Raw genomic sequence first — 22672 nt, 5'->3', positions numbered from 1 at the left:
ACTTCCCTGTCCTTCTGGAACTGAGGGGCCCAGAACTGGACACAATATTCCAGATGTGGTCTCACCAGGGCAGAGTAGAGGGGAAGAAGAACCTCTCTCAACCTACTAATCATCCTCCTTCTAATACACCCCAGGTACCATTGGCCACAAGGACACAGTGCTGGCTCATGGTCATCCTTAACGACAGTACCTCACAAGTCCATGTAAATACACCACCTTCTAACAGAATAATGAATACCGTACTGTGGATTATTTTTTGCTCTTGCAGTGAGGAAGTATCACATTTAGGATAATTTTAAATAGTAATACACAACTGTACGAAGTCCAGTGTGAAAAAGAAATACGAGATTTCCCTTCCAAGAACATGTATGTACTGAAGTTTACAGAAATCACAGGCCTAAAGTCAATGCTATCTAATACAATCTTTTCATAACAACAAGAGGAAAATCGTTTGCAGGAAATGCAGGTGATTTATACTGCTGCAGATGACATTCCATCACAAAGGGAAAAAAAACCAAAACATCTTAAATGACCAATGGTACAGCTTTTATTAATGAGGCGTAATACTAAACTGCTGTAGCAGTGGAAAGTTCATCAAGAATTTGCAAGTGCAAATTGATAGCTGATTCATAAAATATTGAAGTCATCAAGTAAATTGTTCTAAAGAAATCATCTACCCTCATTGTGATGAAGGAGTAGGAAATGCACTATCGAAAAGCTGAGCCACAAAGACTTCATAAATTTTCTGCCACATTAACTCTCAGTGAGCTCATCTTTGGGATGAAATCCTGACCCTGCCGAAGGCCTGACTGCACTAGAACTACTGACAGAAAATGCTCATTACAGATTCAATGCCTGATCCAGAAGTCTGCTTATGCTTTGGATCAGACCTTTGCAGTTTACTTGCAGTTCAGGGCTTCAGTGTTCTGAAAAGCAGAGGAAAGTGCAACTTACCACTCACGTTTTCCTTTTCTGGTCTGTTTCCAGCAGTGCTGTCTCTAAGGTGCTGCACTTTTTCCTTTTAAGTAAAAAACAAGCATAAAACCAGCAGCAGAAATCAGTAATGGCAGTTTACTGTAGAAAGAATGACTAACTATAACAAGCTGGCTTCTTCAGCATTCTGAACATCGAGCTTCTTTCTACAGGAAAATAATTCTAAAAAGCTGAAAAACATCTATGATGTGCTATAAGTAGATGCTGATTTTAGAATTTATACCTAAGAGTCTTGTGGAGTTTTTCCCCATCAGTAAGTTACATTGATTCTGGAGCCTTGGGGTGTTATTTTTTTGCTTTGGACACATGATTTTTCCTCGAAAATCCCAGTGAGAACTGGACAACTGCGGTGATAGCATAAGGTAAATTCATCATGTTCATATTGGTGCCTGCCCTGGGAATCGGGCTCCGAAGCTGTTGGAAGCCCCTGCACTTGTGCTGCTCAGTGTTCCACTGTGATGACAAAGCTCATACTATTTCTTTGGTAAATGCAAACACAGAGCATTTAATCTCTCCCTGTTGGCAGCATCTGATAGGTCTCCTACTCTGTAGAGCAGCAGACCAGCTTTGGTTTGCCTCTGTCTACTCAATGCACTGAAAGGACAACAAGAAAATATTTTTGTTAATGCAGGACCTCATATAAAATGAGGGCATAACCTCTTCCTTTAGCTGGCTTGTTAAAATAATTAACAAACCTCCTCCCCATGCCTTTCTCCTTAGCTTCTAGCTTTGATGCAGTTCTTTCAGTGACTCAGTGTGTGGGCTTTTGTAAATCCTGTTTTTGTGCACCTCAGTTTGCTCCACATATTGAATATAAAAGAGCTGAAGAGCACTGCTGACAATTGTGAATTTCACTAAGTAGATTCAGCATTTTCAGACAGGCATAAAGCCCGAGGTAAGACATTATACATTAACAACGCACGCTTGATATAGTTATGTTTCTGTTCAATAGCACATTGGTCTGTTCAGCTACAGAAGGTTTGTGGTTTCATAAAAGATGCAAAGATCCAAGCATCACCTGGCAGTTTAAAACACAAGTCTCAGAAGACTCAAGTATTTAACTCAGGATTTTAACCAAATGCAACAGCACCTGAAGTCAGGCAAAATAAATTCAGGAAGCCTCTCAAGTAATCAACCAACGGTGGAAACCGGTATCTAGAAGATTCTGAACCATAAGCAGCAAGTTCCTTGGGAGCTGATGGGCACATAAATCATGACTCTTATTTTTGACCTCACATGTAGAAGCCAAAACACAAGAGTTTGTTTTTGGAATTTCTTATCAAGATTCCCGTCAAGAAGCATACATTTCAGACTCATACCTGTTGAGTGGACTGTAGTCTCTGTTTTTCATTCTGCCACTGTTTAAATCTGTCAAGGGCTTCATCCACAGAAACTGCCTCCTTTTTCACCTGTTCCTGCCAGCGGATGAGCTCCTCCTGTTCAGCGGGGATGTTGTGTTTCACAGTGCTATCAGGTACTGTGTCAGCGTGGCCTCTGTGTGCGGCTACAAAACCTAGGAAGATAAAGGTAGAAAATAATATTAACCCATTTCATTCTTTTCTTTATGATGTAAGCACTTTTTTCAACAATGGCATGTAAGCAGTGATTTTATAATCTGAGATCAATAAAAACACACCAGCTTTAGGGTGGCTCCCCCCTCCCTTTTTTTTTTTTTTTTCTTCTTTTAATGAGAGGAATGCAATAAATCAATGAGGATTCTACCATAACTCTTTGTCAGCATCTTAAACATTTCATTAATTCCTATTGCCCTGATCCATGGATTCTCCATTGGTTTCAGTTCATACAAGAATTTCCTTCTAGCACTAAAGCTATACTATGGACTTTTTAAAGGAATTTGTTTCTACATTAAGACAAAAAATATCCACAGTGCCACCTTTTTTTTTTTTCCCTTCTCCAACTTCACACATGACATTTTTCAAAAGCTGGGACTGAAATTTGGTCAAAAAGCATTTTGAAATGTCACACTTATTTCCTTCCCCCAAATTACTGACTACATTGCAGCAACAAGCAAACATTACAACTTGCTCCTCCTAGAGATTATGATGCAGCTGCACAACCAAGGGGAAATGACAGGGAGACGTGTGTTATCAGACTCCCAGCTTGGTCCAGGGAGGTGAAGCATCGCGTTTCTCCAAGATACTGATGCTGAAATTGCCGACCCAGAACACACGAGCAGCCGCTAAACGGGGCTAAATGGGGCTCTCTGAGCCCTCTATGAAGCTGCTGCAAAGGTGCCATAAAGCGCCTGTTTCACTGTACAGGGAATGCAGCCACATTAAAAGTTTAAAACGTATGATGAATTGGGTCAGATTTATCTGCTTTGTTATGCACCAGTGTCTTTATTTGAAGTAAGGAAAGGCTGTGCAAAGGGAAACATATTAAGGAAGTGAAAAAGCAGCTACTGTGGCTTCTCTCATATTAGGCATAAATCTCTACTCTTTTGCATCTCAGCTAATTGTTTGTGTTGTGACACAGTAATGTCCCTAATGCCTTGCATCTGGTAAGATTATCTGGAGATCAGACCAGTTTAGGTAAAACTGCATTTTTCATATCAGCAAAAGGGGATGGGGTGTATTTCCTCAGACCCTTAAAAACTACTCTGTTTTATAGACATATATATAATTTTTGCAGAGGTATGCTACCAATATGCCAACATAATAACATCTAGAAGGTCCTGTACTCTTTTCCTAAAGTGGCTTAGCATTCATGAAAAGTAATGTCAGTAGCACTGGAGACTGCGGCTCCCCGCTGCAGAAATAAATAGGTGATTATGTGCTGCTCTATATGCCTTAATCCTACTTGTTAACAGAAGAGGGAGGAAAAATCTTAACTCAATGTTCATTCATTTTGTACATAACCTTCTTAATTATTTTAGTGTGCCATTAATGGAATTTATGGTAGCGGCATTTTGATGCGCTACAGCTCGACCAGCAACTGGACTGCCACCAGTAATTCATTTTACATGGATCTTGGGGTACTCAGGTTTTAATCACAATGGAGAAAGGAGACAGAAAAGACTAAAGTAACTCTGCCTCTACAAATCTTGCCCACAAGACTGTAACTTTTCTTTTTCTTTCTTTAATCTGATCTCTTAATGCTGTAACACCATTAAGGATATAAATCGTATGTGGGAAAATAGATGCTAAATCAGCCCAAATCAAGTCACAGCAAATCTCTAGTTCTACTGAAAAGCAACAAGGCAGTTAAAGAGCTGAATTAAATTCTGTACCGGGCTTCCTGGCATCACAGTACGTCCTGTCGTTGTCGCTGGGCACTCGAGTGGCCTTTTGCTGAAACACTACAACGAAATTAAGAATATAAGGAAGATGGTAAAAAATGGCAATAAAAACCCATTGCACATTCTGAACAAATGAAGGAGGCTCATGAAAGCAGGCTGGAATAAATTTCTTGTTCCAGCCTAGGAGTACTTCTCAACCCACTTGTCAGCCTAATGTTAATTACTTGAAAAATTGTTCTGTTGCACAGAATGGCAGGATTACCAATATTACATATATAATGACAAGAAGCTTTGAAGAAAATAAAATAGACTTATCACATTAACATCTTACTTGTTTAGAAAAAACAGCTAGATCTGGGAGTTCTTCACATGGTACGGACACCTACTGCAGCCTGTTTCTTATTTTATGGGGAAAGCTAAGGCAGAAAAAACCAATAGTTCTAGGTGAGAATAATGACGCTGCTTAAGAAACGGTATGTGTGTATTTTTGCGTACTGTATTCAAGCAGCAGGAACAGCCAAGCATGTTCACTTATTCCACGAGCGTAGCCCATCCTCCCCGTTCCTGGGGAATCTAGAATAATTCTTTCCCATTCGGTGATCTTTCTGACATCACTGCAACGCAGCAAACGTGCCAGTTCAACAGAGGGGTCCGGGGCCCAGCGCTCACACGGCAGAGCGGACACGCTCTGCACCGGACCAGGGAAACCTGCTGGCCCTTGTTTTGCTCCCTGCCTGCTCCAGCTGCTGCCACTTCTGTCAGGGAAAATGGTAAAACACATGATCCAGACGGCTGGGACGGTGAGGAAGGGGCAGTAACTATGGTTGCAGTGTTTTCTTCTAGACTTGAAATAGCATTCCTTTTTTAAAGAGAGAATTAAAGTAACCAGAACACCAAGGCAATGCAGGCAGCCCTGAATTTTACTGCATAAGGAGAAGAAGGGATGTACTCACCAATGTCCCTGATTGGAAAGCACTTTAATTGATAGGCTTTGAAATTTCTGCTGAGTTCAGCAGTGTTGGAGTAATCACAAATGGAATTATTCTTCCAGTTCAAAGTAAAATTGTTAAAACCACTTTGCTGCATCTTGCTGAAATGGTTTTAGTTGGCAGAAGTACTCAGTGTGGGTGAGGTAAATGAAAGCAAATTCCTGCTTCTGGAATGCTTGGAAAGACGTGTGGACGCACACGACTGCCACAGGGTTAGGGAAGGCTCCAGCAATTTACTCCTTCATTCCCACATTTGAGTTACTTATGAACTGCCTGAATACAGCAGTGGAATGAAAGAAATGGGTAATCTTGCACAGGTATATATTCTATTATTTCTTATAGAAGATAAAATGAATATTCCTTCATAATATAGCAATTTTTTCGTGTGTCAGAATGCCATAGTCCTTCAATGGAGGAAGGATATATATTGTTATATTTTCAGAGCCTCTCTGCCTGAATTAAAAGATGCGGTACTTCTGTAATGCTTTCTTACTTAATGTGCACCCTTCAGTAATATCTGTATGATCAGAGAGTCCTGTTCAATTTTTAATCACATTGTGACTGGCTAAAGTACCCATAGATGCTTGTAGGTCAAAATCTACAAATTAAACCTCCCAACTCAATACATGCTACATCATTTTTGTCCCCAATGTATCTCCTCTCTCAGTTTCTCAGAATTAAAGGAGGCTGAGAGAAGTAATAAGTAATTCCACTTTATTCCCTCTCCTCTCTTCAGTTGCTACAGGACACGGATTAAGTTCTTTGCATGCCATAAATATATTTTTATGTCTTAGGTAGTAAGATCACTTTTTAGGAATGTAACGTAACCTCAATATTTCTCCAGGAAAGCAAACTCAGAGAGTAAGAAACTACTGCAGTATTTTCTAGTAGGACATGAAACCAGAAAACAACATTTAAAAGTGTGACAAAACAAATTTCATGGCACATACGCAGAACTCTGGGAAAATCCTTAACAGAAGGCTTGAAACAAGAGGGAGATCCAAGGAACTCTGAATTGCCTTTTTAATCTCAGTCTCACAAGCTACAGATGTTGTTTCAGGCTGTCTGCACATGCAGGTAAATAATATTACGAGGCTTGAAATGTGGTTAATATTTTCATGGTATCACCACAAATGAAAGGGCTAGAAACACTGGAAATCTAAGTCTCTTGTGTATAATTCTGCCCAAAAAAAGCATTTTATAGTCACACAACTGTGCAAGAAACTGTGATGAGTTTTAATGGTCTGGAAAGAGAGAATGACACTTTTTACAATAGCTGCAGGTTGACAAAAAGGACAGGAATTTGATTTTGAGAATTAATTGAGGTTCTAACACAAAGCTGTAACGGCACGGAATCACAGATGCGCTATGACATTCCAAAAATTGCTTAGTGATAGACCACGAAGAAGTGATTACAATTAGAAACACGAGCAATCAAAAGAGTTACATCACAAGAGAGGACAATTCCTATCAGTTAAAAGGCAACAATCGACCAAGATATGGTTTCTAATTTCCATTTTACTTTACCCATCTAAGCTATGAGGGATGTTGCCTACTTTGTTGTATTAACAACATTACCTCTACAAATCAAACCACTGTTTGGCACTATACACCAGTGATTCACGTGAAGCCAGACCAATGATCCTCCCCCTCTGGAAGAATATCTGGGCTACTCACACCTAATGCTACTTACTCAACACTTTCAGCAGAGCAAACACAAAGGAGAAGAGACACAGTGGGGAAAAAAAAAAATCAATAAATATCACTAATTTGAATTCACTTTGCTTAGGGAAATTCAAGATGCATTTATTCATCAGCTTCATTGAGCTGATGTTCCAAACAAAATTATCTATCGCAATGACTGTTTTATTTAGGAAACATTCAAACTTAAAATCCAGGGGAACAAAATCTTTATAGAAACACAAGGCTAAGTGATAATGCAAATTAATTAATACACTAGGGTTGAACTTATTAACACATCTCAACTCAGTTACAAATTACAGTGAGTTTGTAAGCTTCCTTCTTGATCTAAGTAGGTTTTTGCTTCATTCATTTTAGAATCGTCACACAATTAACTCGCGATTAACGGAAGAATGGAGAAGGAGGGGTGAATTGCTAGTTGGAACATGCTGCAGGGAGAGACTTCTATCTTTGCCCACTCCATTTTTTCCCCATTATTTAAACATTTTAACATTTAAACTCTGTGTGTATAGTACCTGGGCAAATAAAACTTGCAAGTGCTTTTTCCGGTAGGGATTAGATTGTAAATTAGATGTAGCACAGCAAGGGATGACAAATACACAGAGAATACTAAGGAAGGAATATAGCAGAATGATGTTTATGATTCAGGAGATAAGAACTCTGCAGATGTTTGTTCACGTTGTTTTAGATTTCATTTTGGTTTTGTCTGTTTTGTTTGCTGACACACTGAGCATCACTCAGCATGAGGACTAGACAGAGATGATTAAGGACCACTCCTAAAATCTATTAAAAATATTCCACACACTTAAGATGAAAACAAAAAACTCTAGTGATTCATAACACAAAATCAACTAAGGAAACGGGACACTGTGAACAGTATGGCCTTTTGTATTTTTTCCGAGGCAACAGAGCTGAGCACAGAAGAAAAGCTCATCAGGTCCTGGCTCTGGTCTAGTTAGGTCCAGCATTGTGGAGAAGGGCTGGCTGGGCTGGGCAGGGTAATAAAGGCTCAAATCCCAGAAGCTGTTCTGTCCCGGGAGCATCGGTGTCGGAATGTGCTCGTGCTGTGCGGGCAATGGGAAGAGCACTGGCCAGTTTTAACTGTGCTGGTGTGAGAAAACCAGTGACCACACCTAAACTGGTACAGGAGTTCCGAGCTGTTCTAAATGTGCTGCCTGACACTCAAGACATTTATGAGAATACACAACAGTCACTTCATCCGAATAAAGACCAGGTGATGTGAAAGGCAGCTGCAGCAATACCAAAGTGTTGTGCCGCTCCGTGATTTGCAGGGGGTTTCAGCGACAGCAGCACATCCACTCACCACAACTGGGCCAGGCTGTTGTCAGCCTCTGCCTTCCACAGCCAAATAATTAGTCAGTGGAGATTGAAAAAAAACCCCAGTTTTCTCAGATCAAAAGTAAATTGACTTTAAAAAGAATCACAGTGTAATGACAACGTGAAAACATTAATCCAAAAATAAACACATGCTCACTAGCAATTCTCTTCCCAATTTGCAGAGAGATTCTGAGTCTGTCAGATACGAGCTCAAAGCTGTTAGAAGCCCGGCAGCCTTGCTCAGGGAGGGACCTCAGGAGACCGCACAGAGATGACTCCCCTACGCTGAGCCAAGATAATAACAATAATACCAGAATTCCGTCTTACAGAAAGGGCAAAGAGCGAGGGAGAACAGGTACCGGTGGTTAGTGGGAGATGCCGTGCAGAAGGCAGTGTCGATGTAATTGCTGTACCCTATGCAACAAAGAGAACTCTTCCCACTGTTGGTCTTGTCAGAAATTTAACTGAGTGGATTATGGAAGCTGGAAGGATTCTAGCAATATACTCAAGAATATTTGCTCCGGCATGCCAAACCTGAATATACTTCCGCAGTCCCTTTTTTCTTCAGTAGAGAAAAGCAAAAAGGGGAAGACTCTTTACCTGGTTTTACCCAAAATACGCTATTTAGAACAGTTTGCTTTTCAACCAGGGAGCATCCTATAACTATTTCCTCTCTGTGCACTTTATTCAGTACATGTTTCAATCTACTAAAGTTAAGACAGCAAAAACTCTGACTGAATGAACGCAGCAGATGAAGCCAGTACAGCACTTCCCAACCAGGTCTATTAAAACAGTCGAAGTGCCCTAAGACAGCTAAATAGTGGTTCCTAGTATTTTATTCATGGAAAACCACCATGAAGTTGGAGATACATAATGAAATTCATCTGCAGTGTAGTACTTTGTACTCACTGTAGAAAAGTACTAAAAAATCCCTCTGGGGGACACAAATATTTTGCAGTTTGCATGGGCTCTAAAGCTTCACTTTGGAGATCCTTGCTTTAGACCATTTAAACTATCTGCATAACATGAATTGGTAACTCAGGATGCGATCACTATAGTTCCCAGTAACCAGCCTGAGAAGTTGCCAAGACACTAACAGTTCTGTTCTGGACTTTTTTTCATTTCATTTGGGTTTACGTTGTCTATTCTGAACACGAGATATTCTCCTTCCCTAAAAATATCCACTGGCTGCTACTTTTCCTGCATACCCTGTGACTTTGGTGAGCAAGGAGAATGCTATTATTCTCTTCTGGGACTGTAAGTGGGAAACATATTTTTCTGCTTCTTTTAACCCTAGTGTGAAGTCCCACGGACAGCTATCTTTAAATAGTAAAACATTTCCAGTGCACAGAGGGGAAATACATTCCTCCAGGGCTTTGTGAGAGGTTTGCAAAGCAACAAAGGCTATAACATACCAAGTTTTATTTATGCTGGTGTCTGATAAGAGGGTAAATGATCAAACCAGGACATTAATGTAATCCTTAAGCCCCGAGGCAGTCCTGGTAGGTCAGACTTCAGAAATGGTAGGGAGGTATTACAGAAACTCAAGCACTTGTCCTAAGAATATACTGGGGACTTCGGTTTCCAGCTTAATCAAATCTGGTATCAATAGGAAGCATTAAAATTGCACTGTAAACTGAAAATACGACACCTTCATCCATTTATTTAACAGTTGTTTTTGGCAGCAGACTATTGAAAAAACACTGAAATAATCTACAAAGGATTACTAAACACTTGAGGAATGGAAAGGGAGCACACTAAGAGTGCACACCATCTGGACAACAAGTTAGTTGGCACCATTTTGCAGCTCCATTGGTTGACGAGCCTTTCACATAGAAGGCAGAATTCTTGCAGAGGTCTGAATTAAAGAATACACGTACTCTCCGTTAAACATGCTGCATGTTTAGCAGTGTTCAATACAGTAGTTTGCATGTTCATTAAAATTTGATAATAGGCTAAATGAAACCAATTAAAAGTGGTTAGAACACTTACCAGAATGTATTTGTCAGCAAATTCAGGTCAGATGCTCGAACTGTAGATTGCAGTAGTTCAGTTATGACAATATGCATCACTGAGTGTCTACTGCCTAGGTTTCTAAGTGTAGATCACAGAATCATAGAATAGTTTGGGTTGGAAGGGATCCTGCTCTGAAAGTGACTCTAAAAAACAGCTTGTTTTCTACAGACCAACAGTTCCGCTATCCTGTTCTGCCGAGCACCCCGTGTCAATCCACACTGAGCAGGCTTTCTGCCTGGTCTAAACGTGTGCTTCCACGTGCCTGAAAGCTACTTATTACAAAGAAGACTATTTGCTTGCTTGCTTTGTTGCTATTCTGGAAACACCATCACTTTTGCTTAAAGGACCTTCATGGATTTAGATGTGTGGGACTTCAGCCACTCAATTTGTCCGGATGGACAAATCTGTGGGTAGGTATCACAGAATCACAGAATCACAGAATCACAGAATGTTAGGGATTGGAAGGGACCTCAAAAGATCATCTAGTCCAATCCCCCTGCCAGAGCAGGAAAACTTAGGTGAGGTTACACAGGAAGGCGTCCAGGCGGGTTTTGAATGTCTCCAGAGAAGGAGAATCCACAACCCCCCTGGGCAGCCCGTTCCAGTGCTCTGTCACCCTCACTGAGAAGAAGTTTCTTCTCACATTTAAGTGGAACCTCTTGTGTTCCAGCTTGAACCCATTACCCCTTGTCTTACTGTTGGTTGTCACCGAGAAGAGCCTAGCTCCATCCTCGTGACACCCACCCTTTATATATTTATAAACATTAATGAGGTCACCCCTCAGTCTCCTCTTCTCCAAGCTAAAGAGACCCAGCTCCCTCAGCCTTTCCTCATAAGGGAGATGCTCCACTCCCTTAATCATCTTCGTGGCCCTGCGCTGGACTCTCTCCAGCAGTTCCCTGTCCTTCTTGAACTGAGGGGCCCAGAACTGGACACAATATTCCAGATGAGGTCTCACCAGGGCAGAGTAGAGGGGAAGGAGAACCTCTCTGGACCTACTAACCACCCCCCTTCTAATACACCCCAGGATGCCATTGGCCTTCTTGGCCACAAGGGCACAGTGCTGGCTCATGGTCATCCTGCTGTCCACCAGGACCCCCAGGTCCCTTTCCCCTACACTGCTCTCTAATAGGTCATTCCCCAACCTGTACTGGAACCTGGGGTTGTTCCTGCCCAGATGCAAGACTCTACATTTCCCCTTGTTATATTTCATTAAATTTTTCCCCGCCCAACTCTCCAGCCTGTCCAGATCTCGCTGGATGGCAGCACAGCCCTCTGGCGTGTCAGCCACTCCTACCCAGCAGGTAAAGGGTAGAAAGAAATCCTGCTCTTGCATCTCTGCATGGCACTATCACAACAGCCCCTGCAATCCTTGCAGCATGAAGCTCGTTCTTTCCATTAACTCCCAGGGTACATGGGGATCCACTTGTGGAGGCTGTGGAGCCATAATACAGCCCCCCTCCCTTCATCATGCTCCATTCTCTAATCCATTGCTCCTTACTGAACACCCGAAGGGAATGGTTATGAAGATCAACCAGAACTGTGCAGTGAAGACAAACTGTTTCTTACAGGAATGTTATTTAATTTGGTTTAGAAGTTAAAAGCTATTTAGTGAATGGAGAGAGAATACAGAGGAGGGAAGGGTACCTCAGGTGAGTAGCTAAAAGTTGCTCCACGGAACAGGACTTTTCTCTCTAACAAAGCCTCCACATAACCCCAGACAAGTCATTTAAGCCAGCAATTGGGCTTGTGAATCCCTGACATTAGGGTGCTGAATAGACACATGAATGTGAAGTTCTGAGCACTCATAGTGGCCACTGAAATCAAAGGGATTTCTGCTTTGAACAAGGAAAGCATTGTATAATACTGTTCATATCAAAATGGCATCTTAGTTACTTCATACTGGGCATCCAAACACTCCATGGATACAGAACAAATCAAAGCATTTATCACGGTAGGGTCTGAACAACCGCATTGGACCTAGGGCAGGCACAAATTATATTTTAAACAAAAATGAGAATGAAAAACACCGAAGAGTTTTGCATCTTGTGCTCCCCCACTTCAATCACTAGATGAAACAAAATATCTGTGATAAATAGCAGCACACAGCTATATACTTAAGAACTGTATTCTCATGTTTGTGTCAGGGAGAAAGTAGTAAAACACAAAAACTACCTCAGTTCTAACTTTGTGATTATTTGACTTTGCACCTTCTGCAATGTTCTTTTTAACACAGCATATGAAAACAAAACTGAAACTATCATCAATTTATTTGAGGGATGAAAAATGTGTATAGGCACTAGCCAGAGTAATTTTATTTCACACTGCTTTGATTAAATTATAAAGCAAGGGCTGCAAACACATGCAGATTTTAATGATGGACTGGAATGAAATTCTCTGGTTCTTACAGCCAAAACAATATTTTTTCTTCCCCCCCCGCCAATTATAAGCAGTTTTAATATAATAAACTGGAAACTGGGATATTGCTGGACTGGGTAACAATTTTTTAATCACTGTGGAGAAGGACAAAAATTGCCAATCTAAGTAGCAAGAAAAATCTTTCAGTTGAAGGTAGATCAATTCTGTCTAAAATTCCACTGTCTATCTCAGGAATCTCTGCACAAAACAGGAGCGTGAGAAACCCCAGATGTGAAACGATCAGCGTGGCCAGGAGAACAGAGGCTGGAGTGCTCAGCTGGGGCTTTCTTGAAGCATTTCCACTTTTCTCATTTATTGTATAAGTTAATGAACTTGAGCCAGAGGCTGATTTCACAGAACAACAGGAACCTAATTTGTCTACCACTACCTGTTTATAAAAACAAAGATAAAAACCTTGGGGGTATGTGTTTGTGTGTGTGTGTATATATATATATCTGGTATAAACGAATCACAATGCATCAAAGACACTCTGATAGTGTCTTCCTTAGTGAACAGTTAGGGTAGACAAAGCAGAAACTCGAGAGCAATAAAAGACAGTGAAAGCAATCTCCCAAATAATGCATCTTCACGGTAAGGGTTTTCAAGTCACTCAGCCTGTCTATGATGATGGAGGACCAAGATTCAAGACACTGCTCCAGCAATCTCAGTAAAAGGAGTCATTTCAGGACTTTTGAAGTTGTAACAGGCCCCCTATATATACATCTATTCTTGGATTACACTTTAACTACGGTAATGATTCATCCTTATACCTCCTGAACACGCTGAAGAAAGAGCAACTAAATGATGAGCGCATTACTCCATGCATTCTGGCCCTCACCTGGAGTTCTACAGCCTGGAGGAGGAAAGCTAGCTAGGAAGAATCAAATAAATCATTGACTGAAATTGGCATGAAAAGGGAGGTGCATGAAAAAGGATGATTTGGGTATTGTTAATCCCGTTTTAGTACAAAACATGGATAGAGTAAGCAATCTACTGATGTCCTTTCTCAGCCTGGTTTTCTACCATTTATTCTCATGCATATTCTCGTACATTGGCAAATTTTTCTAGAGGAGTCTGGAAATGCAGACAGGATGGATTTTGGTGCTTACACAGAGATCTCTGCGGTAGGTTCACAGAAATTCCTTTCGTTATTTTGAAATTTGGCTTCAGTCTGAATTGGACTACAAGGCACCCGAAATCTCTTCCAGCTTTACGTTTCCATGAGTAAGCTCAAAAAGGTCCTCCAATTTTTACAGAAAAGCTAAAAGGACATAATCTTTCCTCAGAGGGCCATTTCTAGCATCTTGCATTGGAGAAAGGGTATTTGAAAGAGGAGTTCTCACACAGGCGTTTCTCCCTACTGCTCTCCTCAGAAAAAATAAAATACGGCTAAAATCTCTCTCAGAATGAAGTAAAAACTGAAAGGCAAGGCGATCCAGATAGCACATTCTGTTTGCACTGTTAAAACATACACACTCACAGCTAGCCCAGCAATTCTTAATTTTCCATTATATTATCATAGTTTTTGTAAAAGTAAACCAAAAAAGTGATGCTATTTGAGATGCAAATTGAAAATTGACATTAGTCAGAGAAAGGTGAGAACAGGTTGACTGAATCAACTAATTTGTTAGTTTGAAAGTAACTGAACAAGTCTTTTAAAAATATTATTCATCAAATAGAAGAGACATGTATATATTCTACCAGCAAATATTTACAAAGCAGCAGCACTAACCTTGTACTATATAGGGAGTGTTCTCAACTCTGACCAGTGAACATATGGGACGAGGGGCAGGGGCTGGCGGCCTGTTCATGATAAAAGACCCGTGTTCTTTCCTTTTCTCTTTGTTCTCCTCAGCCAGTATGCAATCGTACACAGATTCATCCAAATTTGCAGAAGCGTACGGGTGCTCCTCTTTGCTCCCTCCCTTGTATGTATCTTGGTCTTCTCCGTAGCACGCTCTTACGAGTCCATCACCATGTTCTCTTTCATTTCTGCCCTCCACAAAATTCTTCTCTGAAAAAGCAAGGAATTGTGTTCCATACGTAGGGTAAAGAAAGGAGATTTAGACTTAAATTAAAGCTTTAGAGTTTCCTAAAGCAACTCAGAGAGCTAATTTCACTTCTAAACTGAAGCGCTCTGATTTTCAGAGGCTTCTGATGATCTAAGTTAGTAGAAAAGATGTCCCAAAGGAATAATTCCAACTTCAGGGCCTCCTCATGATTTCACATCAGATTATCCAAAATAGATGCTTAGCTATTAGCCTCAAAACACAGGGGTTATTTAAAAGAATTACTGAGTGCCCCAGTTGCTCCCACAAGTCACACAAACATGTTCTTTAATGGTGAAGCCAAGTAAGTGGTACCTGTGGCCCTTGGCATTTTGGAGCTGCTTGTTAGCTACTGCAACAATGACTTAAGAACTGAAATTTATTTCAGAAAATGATGGATTTTGTCTTTCCTACATCTTCCATGTCTCACTTGTTTTGAGGGCTCTCCTAAGATGTACTGCAGGGCCAGGTGAAAAAAATTTAAAAAGCCCTTTACAGCGCAGATGAAAATTATGACCTCTTATAATCTGTGTTAAGACTACCCAAACGCCCACACCCCAATCATTTTCCTGGCTCTCTGTATGCCCTGTATTGCATATATACACGATTACTCAAAATTTGCTTTCCTTCAGCTTTTACATTTTACAGCATTAAAAGGAATCAATGAGTTTCCCTGATACCTGGGTTTGTTTTGATTTGTCTTTAAAAAGCCCACAAACTGCTAAGCATTAGAAGCTGTTGCTGAGGCTGGTCTTTTAAATGTTTATAACTTCCTGGTGATGATTCCCCATCTTTCCTGCAAAACCAGTAGACCTGACTGGAATTCTTGTACTGAGTCATTTTTTTCCTCGTGTTGTAATCTACCTGTGAATCCACTAAACTAGGCTGTGGTCGCTACTGGTGTTTTCAGTCCTTTGGCTTCTATTTAAAGAATTGTTTTATATGTTTATAGGTTCAGAGGAGCTCGACAATCTTTGCGTGGTACATTTATAAGTGGGATGTGTCATGTATAAATGGGATGTATTATTAATATGTACTATCAACATGTATTCTGGCTAACACATAAAAATGTTTTAAAACAAGTGGAATTAATACCCCTGCCATATTTAATATGAAAAATATTTTGTTTCCATGTCACCATAAAAGTTCTGTTTCTCTCTCTGTAGGGTGTTCTTTCGTTTAACTCCCACAGGGGGCACTCTCGTGCCACTGCCAAAAGAAAGATGCCAAGAAGAGGGGACTTGCCTTTTAGATATTCCACAGCAACACCTAACACCAGTGGCTGACTAAAAATACGTAGCAATGACTCGTTAGAGCTGCCTCACCAGCACAGGACTCAGCACAGGACGCTTGGGTAGCCAAGAAACTTTCTCTGCTGGTGCCCACACCAGACAAGTGGCATTTGGCAGAGAGGGTCTCGTTGCTACTTGATGGTAGAGCCGCATCAGAGCTATTTCAAGACAGGCATTTATATCAAACCTACACTAACAAATCCTCTATGCCAAACCTGGCCCCTCATTTATGCACACATATAGCTGCAGCTGAGGATTTCACAAGAAGCTAACCACATCTTTAACACTGATTTTATTTTGCCCCTCTTTCTCTTAGAATCCACCTGTGACTTCCTGCATATAGCCAGCTTTTTCTTTGACAGCAAAAAACAGGATGAAAACCTACCTATAGTGGGCTATAAGCTATTTCTGTCTACTTATGTGAACTTCAAAGTCCTTGGTGATGGTAATTTAAGACTCCAATAGGTTATGCTACATTTAAAAACAGAATTAACAGTAATAAGCAGTGGAGAAACTGAGATGCAATTTGTGGGCACACTTATCAGTAGTGTCCATGACAAATAAGAAGGTGTTGGTTTTATTTTCCTATGTGGCTATTTAAGACTGGTATTTAAGCTTGAATTCTTTTGCATACTTGTTTTTTTCCAATGAGAAAAAATGATAATCATCCCTTCTGAAATAGATGCAAACAGTATCTTGGGCTTCTCATCACTTGAATAAAACTACTTCTCTGGGGTAGAAGTATTTAAAAAAAAAAAAAAGGCAAAGCATTTCATTAAAGGCCACAATCTCTCTGTCTCTTTTCAATCTGCAACACAATATAGCTTTTTATACAGGCTGCCCAGGGCAGTGGTGGAGTCACCATCCCTGGAGGTGTTTAAAAGGCATTTAGACGAGGTTCTTAGGGACATGGTTTAGTGGTAGGGTCTCCTCCAACTGAAATGATTCTATGATTTCTATCCATAACACTGGCTAAAATTTAGTAAAATACTGTTACTTATCTCTGCGCAGTCACTTTATGTTAATTCTACCTGCAAAATCCCAAGCTGTATGAAATCAAGATAATTATTTAATATTTTAAAATGGTAAATATTTAAGTCAACTTGACAAAAACACAAGCTCAATCTTTTGTTTCAAGCCTCTCTTGTAAATCCAATGCATCATGTATTATTTGGCAGTTCTCTGAGACGGGCAGAGCGAGGAAAGCCTGAAAGCCGAAGCCAGCAGGCCATACCACAGCATCAGCTGACAGACCTGGTCATGAGGATCTTGATGCAGCAAAGTTCACGTGCACGTGCTTGCTTTGCAGAATTTAGGCCATAGCACCCAGCTACTGCTGTCAGAAGAGACCATACAGAACCTCTACAGCAGCACCTAGTCTGCACTTGCACATGTTTGCATCTGGGGTTACTTTCCTCCCAAGATCGTACCTTGTGATAAATTGTGGAGATCGTCCTGGTTTAGGATGCCGGGCAGATTTCGAGGAAGAGGAGGGGGTGGCCTTTTACAGAAAAAGCTTCTTCTGTTCTCTTCGAGATCATCAGGTATGCTGGCGTACAAATCGTCAGGACTGTTGTGAAAGCTGTATAAATATTGCTCTTCTTGATCTTCATGTTCTGTCTCCTCTCTGCTGTCTTCTACATAATCTTTCTTTTCCTCATCAACCTGAGCTTCTTGTTGGCAACTTGATTCAATTTCATATTGATCTCCTGGGTTCTGCTTGGCTTTTAATGATAAAGAATGCATTATTTCATTTAAAATTTGCCATCTGGAAACATTTCCTGTTTCAAGGATTCCCACAGAAGCAACACAAAGGCTAATAAAACTTTCATGAACTAATACAGTAGGAAAGCTGTCAAGTACATACTGTCAGTGAACAGCTTTTTAAATATTTACCAAATCAACAGTGGAAGTTTTTATAACATCTTGCTACTCTGATACACACCATCTTTCTGCCTGCAATGTTAAACTTCTCTAGGGTTACTGTCAGAATGAAATCGCACACTTGCCTCAGTAATTTGTGTTACTTGACTTTCAGTGCGGCACAGTGCAACACTCAGTAAAATAAAGCCATAGCTCACACAGCTGTGTAACTCGTTTTTATGCAGTGGGGTTTGGGTGCTTATTTAAATCTCTCTAAAATGAAATAAACACTGCCCCTGGGAGACATGGCTGCACTCCTGTGGAAATCGAGCTCTTCTGTCTTTAGTGGCCCACAGACCAAGAATATAGTGGAGGGATGTGAAAATGCACATTTTAATCACTATGTACGGCATCGAGAGTTGGGTAGTCAACCTCAATAACGTGACAGAGTAAACCACAGAAGTAAAACTGTAAAACATATGCTAAATATATACCACCAGTACACGCAAACAAGCAACTCTGCTTTCAAGGGGAATGCATATGACCACACAGATTATGAACAACATCTATGCTTAGATGTATGAACATCAAGCTGCAAAATGTTTACTATCTGTGCCTCCACACAGGAGCTGGTGGCACCTGTGGGCAGTGTCTCCTCTTATATAAAGGCTGTTCTCTGAGAACTCAGAGGATTTGGCTGTTTTCTAGATTCAGAGCAGAGATCACAAACTTCCAGAATTTACCAGGAGAGGTGGTGGCACTGAGGTCTGTCTTACTGAGAAACGACTTTGTTATCCTGACTGAATCCCTCACCTGCTTTCCCCCTTCTCCCAAAACATCTGCCCTCCCTGGAAGTTGCAGTAACATATGGAAATTGAAAGTATTAAAATAAGTTGCCCCCCTGTTTGTCCATAATCTCACTCACTTGATACAACGCATGCTTTGTTACCAATAAAGCTGTCTAACAGCATGACTTACTCATGGCTGGTTGAGTTTCTGAGCCTAACATAAGCACGTAAGTGTCATCATCTTCCGTTTCCTCCTTGCAATTGGTGAAATTATCTGCTGTATTAATCTAGAAAGAAAAATAATGGAGAACATTTGTTTTGGTGACATCAGGCCCAAGAAAAGCTGTGCAGGATCAGCAAAGAAACCATTAGCCTGAGGAGAAACAGCAACATTTTATTCTTTTGATTCTATCCAAAACTTATATGTATTTGCAGAGATTGCAGCAGAGATTTCTCTCCTACTTTCACACCCTGATATCGATACAATATTCAACATTCTACCATGGGGAAAACAGAGACAGAAATATCACACATTTGCAAGTATGTAGTGGTGTACGTATGTCATGGTTTAACCCCAGCTGGCAACTAAGCACCACACAGCCACTCGCTCACCACCCCTCCCGGTGGGATGTGGGAAAGAATCGGAAGAGTAAGAGTGAGAAAACTAATGGGGTGAGATAAACACAGTTTTAATAGGTGACGCAAAAGCTGCTCACAAGCAAAGCAAAACATGGAATTCATTAACTACGTCCCATTGGCAGGCAGGTGTTCAGCCACCTCCAGGAAAGCTGGGCTCCATCATGTGCAACAGTTACTTGGGAAGACACCCCCCGTCACTCTGAACATTCCCTCCATCCTTCTTCCTTCAGCTTTATATGCTGGGCAAGACATCCTGTGGTATGGAATACCCCTTTGGTCCGTTGGGATCAGCTGTCCCAGCTGTGCCCCCTCCCAGCTTCTTGTGCACCCCCAGCCCACTCGCTGGTAGGTGGTGTGAGAAGCAGAAGAGGCCTTGACTCCCTGCAAGCCCTGCTCAGCAATAGCAAAAACATCCCTGTGTTATCAGCACTGTTTTCAGCACAAATCCAAAACACAGCCCCATACTAGCTACTATAAAGAAAATTAACTCTATCCCAGCCAAAACCAGCACAACGTACTACAAGCAAAAACAATGCAACAAAAGTTCTGCCATGAAGCAGTGTCCAAGTTTGCACAGCAAGGACCGAAGCTGATTGATCTTTCCTTAGCACTGCACTGGGCTGCCCAGACAGTTCCCAACTCTGAGGCACTCAGAGGTAATGAGAAAGATCAGTAACAGAAAAACAGAAAGTCTATAGGACATTAGAGAATATCTCAAGGGTGCACAGAGTAAAAGAAATCACCAGAGAGCTCATTACAAACAGTTCCTGTATCCTAGTTGTTGGTACCAAGAACTACATGTGCACTGCAAAACTAGAGATAGGACTACAAAGCATGTTAGCAGTTCTACCTTAGTGCCCAAACGTGGCAAAGCATTTGTTTCTTCTTCCTCTAGAAGGCTGTTGCGTTCACACAGCACTATTCAAAATTAGCCTCAGGAGGATCAGAACAACTGTTTCTTTAAAATGCTACCAATGTATTTCTTCAAGAGGTATAAACTCCTGCTCATCCATAGCCGCTAAGAGCAAACTTGTAACACAACTACGGACAGTTCCATTGTCTTAAGATATACCGCACACATGTGTCAATTGTCGATTTTCAGAAACAACTGAAATTTCAAAAGGTGACAGATTTTTCAAGGAACCCAGCAGGACCTTGATTCCCATGTAAGCGTGATATGAAACTACCCTGCACAGGCAAAACAGAGCCCGCAATAATTATTTAGGAATTCTGAATCACAAAATGTTAACTCTGGGGGTTTGAACACACCAGCCCCAAAGCATGGTCCATATATAATCCCGTCTGCAAGATTAATTACAAGCAGATTAGTGGACAGTGAAGTAATGAGAAAGAACTGATGAGCAGTTATATCCCTCTGGTTGGTGCAGAAACTGATTCCCGTGAGCTCGTGCTAGACTCAAGAAGCTGGATCCCAGTATCCTGCTGCCTCTTGGCACCCACAGCCACTGTGTCAGAGGCAGAGTTCTCAGGCCTTAAAATAATGTCACTGTGTGAAAGGGAAAAAAGATTGGAGAAATGGTGGGTTTTTCTGAGGAACTGAGAACGCCTCCTTCCCTGCTGCTCTGGTGCACAGCCATCTCATGGGTGCCAGTCTGCAGGCAGTGCAGCCATTGCCCCGTGCATCAGGCGCTTCCCCGTCCTGCTTTGCTGTGCTGCTTTAAGAATACGCCTGGATCTCCACAAAGCTACACCTGCCTACAACAATAAAGTATTAATCTCCATCTTCTATACCCATAATATGAGCACATTAGTGAGAGAACTCTCTGTTTTGTTTGAGCTTCCCGATTGCTTACCTGGTTCCCCTGTTCTTCACAGAAACAGGATGCCTCTTAAAAGCCCTTAAGTTAGAGCTTTTCAGAATATTTATTTTCGAAAGATTTAGGTCTGCATGTGCTGAATGTAACTGTACAGTTGGGGGAAAAAATGGCCTTCTGACAAATTCTGTACTTCTCCTGTGAACAGAAGATGTGTATAGAAGAAATCAAGCAAGAAGAGCTCTAGATGTATTAAGCTATCCCGCTACTACAGTGGAGTACCACACCAGAGAAATTATTTCAAGGTGTTCACTTTTATCTTTGCAAACATGAAGTACACATGGATATACAGTTGGTAAAATGAGGTCAAAAGGTAAATGGAGGAAGCAAGTGGCACTTTCTGATTTTCTCCTGAAGCAGAGGTGTTTCTCAGCTGAAGGAAACCTGGTGACTCACAGGAAACCAACATAATAGAAATGATTAATATGCATCTTTGAAAGCTGAATGTTTCAGAAGATTGAAGGTCAGCCTGCCCTGCTAGCTTATGGTGGTCCTCTGATAATGCTGAATCTAAGAGAATTCAGGACGCACTTCAGAAGTTTAGCCCCTGACTACACTTCCTAAAAGTCTCCTGGACCTGGGAGACACAGAAAAGCTGAATAGATGGAAACAGTCTTTAACTAAACATGTTCACACTTGAAAAAGATACTTCATAATACAAAAGTTATTGATAAAAGCCTCCTGTGACACTGGGCATGATGACACCATGCAGCTGAAAATGGTGCAATGTCTCCAAAGGCAGCGGAGAGTGTCCTTATTTGAGAACACAAAGCAACATAGATAAATCGGGATAATGCTATGGCTCAGCTTGCAAACCTTGCCATGATGTCCTGAATGAATGCTCGTACTTTTGGGTTTGGAGAGTCTTTTATACGGGCTGGGTCACTTAATTTGAATGTAATAACATAGCCAGCATGATGTTTCTACAGTAGAATTTAGGGTGTACTGTACAATATGCACATAGACCTGAACATCAGTCTTTTGAGTCTGTTTGGCTGAAAAGGGCACTTGGATTTACACTGAAGTTTCTTATGGATGTCAAGCTACCTTCCAAAGGATGAACTAACTTTATTGAAAACTGGTATTATAAGAAAAGGTAAAAAAACCTTGTTTGCAGCACAAAACTGTTCACAATAGACTATTGAAAAGGGCTCTGAGGGTTTGAAACTCTAGTTTGCAAGTTATCAAGTAAAATTTCCTTACCTCAAGATGCAAGAGGAATGTTGGAATGAATTGAAAGTCCTCTGACAGACTGATGATGTTTCGAATCATAAGGTTAAATGCCACTTCTCAATATCAAAATATAAATACTTCATTTTCTTTCAGTTATGTATTTTAACTGTCCTGATTAAGCTTTACATCAAACTAAAGACTTTCAAAAAGGCCAAGTTTTTGAATAGCTTCAAAGCCGTCTCTCTTATACAAAGCCTCAATTGATTTACCTCAGTTATTTACTCAGGAATGCCATCAGCAAAATTATTATAACCATTTTG

General features: G+C 40.9%; 1 protein-coding gene across 4 annotated transcripts in view; it reads right to left on the bottom strand.

The window, feature by feature from the left end:
- BANK1 (B cell scaffold protein with ankyrin repeats 1) overlaps nt 1-22672 on the bottom strand; it is a 134994-nt gene that overhangs the window by 7815 nt on the left and 104507 nt on the right. For 3 of the 4 annotated variants that reach the window (XM_065634136.1, XM_065634135.1, XM_065634138.1), the window contains exons 9-14: nt 18896-18992; nt 17485-17787; nt 14447-14728; nt 4244-4312; nt 2313-2506; nt 955-1018 (exon numbers count right to left, since the gene is read on the bottom strand). In XM_065634136.1, coding sequence (XP_065490208.1) covers nt 955-1018; nt 2313-2506; nt 4244-4312; nt 14447-14728; nt 17485-17787; nt 18896-18992 — 1009 coding nt within the window. The remainder of the gene's footprint in view (nt 1-954; nt 1019-2312; nt 2507-4243; nt 4313-14446; nt 14729-17484; nt 17788-18895; nt 18993-22672) is intronic. The other variant, XM_065634139.1, reaches the window with a different exon arrangement.

Source organism: Caloenas nicobarica, chromosome 4 (assembly GCF_036013445.1).
Source record: "Caloenas nicobarica isolate bCalNic1 chromosome 4, bCalNic1.hap1, whole genome shotgun sequence".
In the NCBI taxonomy this organism is placed as follows: Eukaryota; Metazoa; Chordata; class Aves; order Columbiformes; family Columbidae; genus Caloenas; species Caloenas nicobarica.
The sequence above is the reverse complement of the archived record's forward strand: the minus strand, read 5'-3'. Positions and strand labels throughout refer to the sequence as shown.